The sequence below is a fragment of the Triticum aestivum genome, chromosome 6A, assembly GCF_018294505.1.
Source record: "Triticum aestivum cultivar Chinese Spring chromosome 6A, IWGSC CS RefSeq v2.1, whole genome shotgun sequence".
Classification (NCBI taxonomy): Eukaryota; Viridiplantae; Streptophyta; class Magnoliopsida; order Poales; family Poaceae; genus Triticum; species Triticum aestivum.
The window spans coordinates 611608699-611612867 of record NC_057809.1 but is presented as its reverse complement, the minus strand read 5'-3'; the positions used below and the strand labels follow the sequence as shown (position 1 = coordinate 611612867).

The window sequence follows — 4169 nt, the reverse complement described above, 5'->3', positions numbered from 1 at the left end:
GGCAGATGGTTCGTCAATTTCGGGATCACGGCAACCGAGAAGATTCGATAACCGCCTTAACTTCCTGGCCTGACGCTGTAACATGAACAAGTGTGGAAGATATGAAACTCCGCAACATAGACTACCTCTCATAGTGAATGCAATTTGTACCTTGAGGAATGCTCGTAGTGGACCATCATCATTGCCTTTTCCAACCGGTGTTTCCTCCAGAATAGACTGGCTCTCATCAACTGCTTTCTTGATCTCGGTGCGCTGCGGGTGAGAAAGAATGAACACATTAGCCATTCAAACATGTGTAATACGACCAGCGGGAAAGTAAAGAAGAAACACTTTACCACATAGTTAATCACCGGAACAGCAGAGACTCCGTGCCCTACCCTGACATCTTTGTTGTACTTCCCCTTTGATAGATCCTCAAAGTTTACGGGTTCTTCAAGAATATCCTCATTATATGCCGGCGGGCATATCTCAACTCAAGTATTTTCAAGAAGCCATCGTATGTAGTTATCAAAAGCAAGTGGACTATGCTCACGAAGCTTGGCGCGTGCACTGCTACGAGCTTCCTCCACACAAAGCTGGAAGCGGGTAACATACGAAGCATGATGCTTGTCCCAGTCCTTTATCTTCCGCTGCCTTCTCCTGTCCAACCTGCATGGTACAAAACCAAACATTAGCAAAATCAAGGAGTGACAATGCTTAGTCAATACGGTTCATGCTATCTTACCTATGAAGTGCTTTGTCCGTATCCACCCATTCCGGCGGGTGAGGCTGGAACAGACCAAACTGACGACACATGCGATGTGGCAAATGAAACTCAATAGCCCAGTTGCATATCAGTGGGCACCGCATACGCCAGAGATCCCTATCCCGCAAGCACATCGGGTTGATGGTAAACTCCGGGGTGTACCCAAGTCTATCATCGGCGCCATATGGCTGCCATTCCACCTATGAAATAGGGCAACAATGCAAAATTGGTGAATTTTTTTCAGGCAAACATGAGAAATGACTGAAGTAATGACCTCGTTACCTGCTCAGGCGTAATCGTGTCCAACTCGGCAACGTACTTCTGGTACATGAGATTGACATCATTCGTCATCTCGGAAACCACATCCCACTTGTAAGCCCAAGTGGGGCGCCGTAATTCGTCATCTTCATCTTCATACCAAGGATTAAACCAGAGCTCTTCGGGCGTCCAACAGGCAGACGCTCCCAGCTCCATACAGAAAGTAGAAGCATATTACCACCAATGCCTGCACTATCTGTGATCCTGCAACACTCATCGTCCAGCTACATATGAAAGAAAAACAATGTTAACTTTACAGCAAGCTTGCATTGCTAATGAAGAAATGAGTTGATCACAAAACAGACCAACTACCTGTCAGTACAAGTAGGCAAGAGTCGCTGAACCCCAGCTCCATTTGCTATCGAAGACGGTTAATGCCTTCAGCCACATCCATGGAGCGTTCTTGCCAGTGGAGTCAGGAAACAAAGTCCTCGACACAACATACCACATGTAGACACGAGCATGTGTCTGGATCACGTCATCAGTGGCATCCAGAGGGCACGTCGCAAAGTGAGTTTGAATCCACGTGAAAGCAGCTCCGGCTGCTTTCCTTTCCTTCTTCTTGTTCTCTTCTCCCTCCTCTACATCAGCCTCAGCCTCGGTAGGAGCCATACCGATAAGAGCAATCATCTGCTCACGCCACCCATCAGAATCGGTGCTCATACAGAGAGGCATCCCGTCGATAGCAAGATCGGTGATCAACGAGACATCCTCGAGCGTTACAGTCATCTCCCCAGTTCGAAGATGGAAACTATGTGTCTCAGGCCTCCACCGATCAGCAAGAGCGGACACCAGTGGAGCGTTCAGATTCGGTGTGGACCGGCTGACCAACTGAATCCACGGGAGTAGTCCTGCCTGCTTGATGTACGATGTGTACCGCTCATCGTAAGGCATGGCAGGACCAGAGACCCCGTGATACCGAATCTTAAAAGGTTCAAGCTTCTGCAAAATACAAGTAATGACAAATCTTAGGGCATGTAAATTTCAACTTAAGGCAAAATATTTAGATTACTCGTTATTACCATCTCCTTCTCGCACATCATGTAGGCCCGGTGTTTCGTGTCGTAGACATCGTCGAGAAGCCAAACCATCCTTACAAATTTCAAACAATAAACATATATGAGTTCATCTCAAATATCGGTAAACACTCAACATTTCATATGTGTTCATCTAAACATCTCATATGTATTCATCTACAAGAATCTCAACATCTCCTTCTCACACAATGAATAAATGATTGTAAATTCTCATATATATCTAGTATGTCATATGTGTTCAAGTAAATCAACATCTCATATTTCAAATAAACTCAACATTCAATATATATCTAAAAAAATTCAACATCTCACATATAGCTACAACACTCAACATCTCATAATTATCTATACAACTAGGCATCTCATATATATCTAAAAAAATTACAATCTAGGTTTCACTAACAAGAATCATATAGTGGGGGGGGGGGGTCAAAGGTTCCACCTAATCTTGGGCAAACAAAGATCCAAACCAAGCAAATCAAAGGTTCCACCTAATCTTGGGCAAATCCCTAAAATTGCAACGCATTTACGGAGGAAAAGAAAGGGAACGGAGGAGTTTACCTAGTAGGAGGGATTGGAGATCGAATCCGGGCCTCAAAACTTCAGATCTGAGAGGGTGTGGGGGGATCCGAAGGGAGCGCCGCTGCCGCCGCTCTCTGTAAACAGAGAAACTGCTCAGAGGGGGAAGAACTGCTGGGAGGGGCTGGCCCGATGCGGCTTAAGTCAATGTGCAGCGCCCAAGCCATAGGCGCTGCACATTACACAGTGTGGCACCTATCCCTTGGGCGCTGCACTGCTGTCTGTGGGGCCGCAACCCAACCAGGGCTGCCACGCTGGCAGGAGGTGCGACACCTAAGGCAGAGGCGCTGCATAGTGGTGTGTGGCGCCTAGCTGTCGGGCGCCACACGAAAGGGTCAGCAGAGTGAAATTTTTTCGAGAGCAGGTCATTTTGTGATTTGATTTCGCCCTGAGGTCAAATATATGATTTCTGCCTGCGGGGTCAAGGTACATCAATAAGCTTGTAGGTGTAGGGACCATAGGTCACTAGAAAGGTGGCTTTGGGTTAAGGCCAACGCTGGTGCCGGCCGACCGGCCGAAATAGTGACATATTATTCCTTAGATCTGATCAGTAACAGCCGTGGGATTGCAGTTGTCTCCCTCCCTCATCCCCACTTGGTTAACACGTAGGCGAAAAAAATCCCCCCGCACCACGCGCACATCTCACGCCCACCCTCGATGCAACGCCTGGAGTAGCCCCCCGCCCTCGGCCGCGAGAGATGTAGCAGGACCTCGCCGCTGTCCCCTACCATGGGTGCTCGTTGATCTTTGCAGCATGGCCGCTAGGGGTGCAGCTCTGTGGTCAATTGCTCCAGCACACGACATCACGGGCACAACTTCCCCTGTTGTTGCCCGGTTCTAGCATGCCGAGACACCAGGTTGAGCACGCCTGGACACCGGCCTGACCAGCCACTGCATGTAGCTCGCCATGCTCACATCTCATGGTGCGGGACACTGTAGCAAGCCGAGGAGCCGGTCCTAGGAAATCAGAGTTGGTTCCAGCAATATCCTTGAGCTAAGCTGGCTGCTTCCTAATGTCCCCTCAGTAAGCAATTTATATCTGGAATTTGGGAGTGAAAAGGTAATAACTCCAATCATCATATCATTCTAATTGTATGATTGGTAGTTACTTACGCATCACTTGATGATGTGATTTATCAACAACTTGCATGATTCTAAGAAGAAGAAACAACATGCACTCATCATTAATTATTTTTATCTTCTGAGATTTGGATTCGACCAGGATGCACGATAGTGCTTGCTCCTGTGTTCACCAAACTGTTGTGTGTAAATTTGGACAATCTTTCCCTAGAACATGATCTCGCTTGGACAATGTTCCTTCTTGAAGCTGCACCGTTCGTAGAGGAGCTTTGCATCACACTAAGGGATCATGAGTGCCAAAGGGAGTCTGATGTGAAGTGAAAGCGAGATGATCATGATTTTAAACGCAAGAATCTGGCAAAGCTAACTATCTACGACTTCCAAACCAATGGCAGTTTCACGGGGTACGT

At 47.3% G+C, this 4169-nt stretch overlaps 1 protein-coding gene across 1 annotated transcript; it reads right to left on the bottom strand.

Annotated features, from left to right (window-relative positions):
- Positions 1-372: 372 nt before the first annotated feature.
- On the bottom strand, positions 373-894 carry LOC123131367 (serine/threonine-protein phosphatase 7 long form homolog). The gene is made up of 2 exons (XM_044551058.1): positions 725-894; positions 373-648 (listed from the first exon to the last, which is right to left on the bottom strand). The coding sequence occupies exons 1-2, from the start codon at positions 877-879 to the stop codon at positions 474-476; spliced, it is 330 nt and encodes a 109-aa protein (XP_044406993.1). The 5' UTR covers positions 880-894; the 3' UTR covers positions 373-473.
- Positions 895-4169: the final 3275 nt, after the last annotated feature.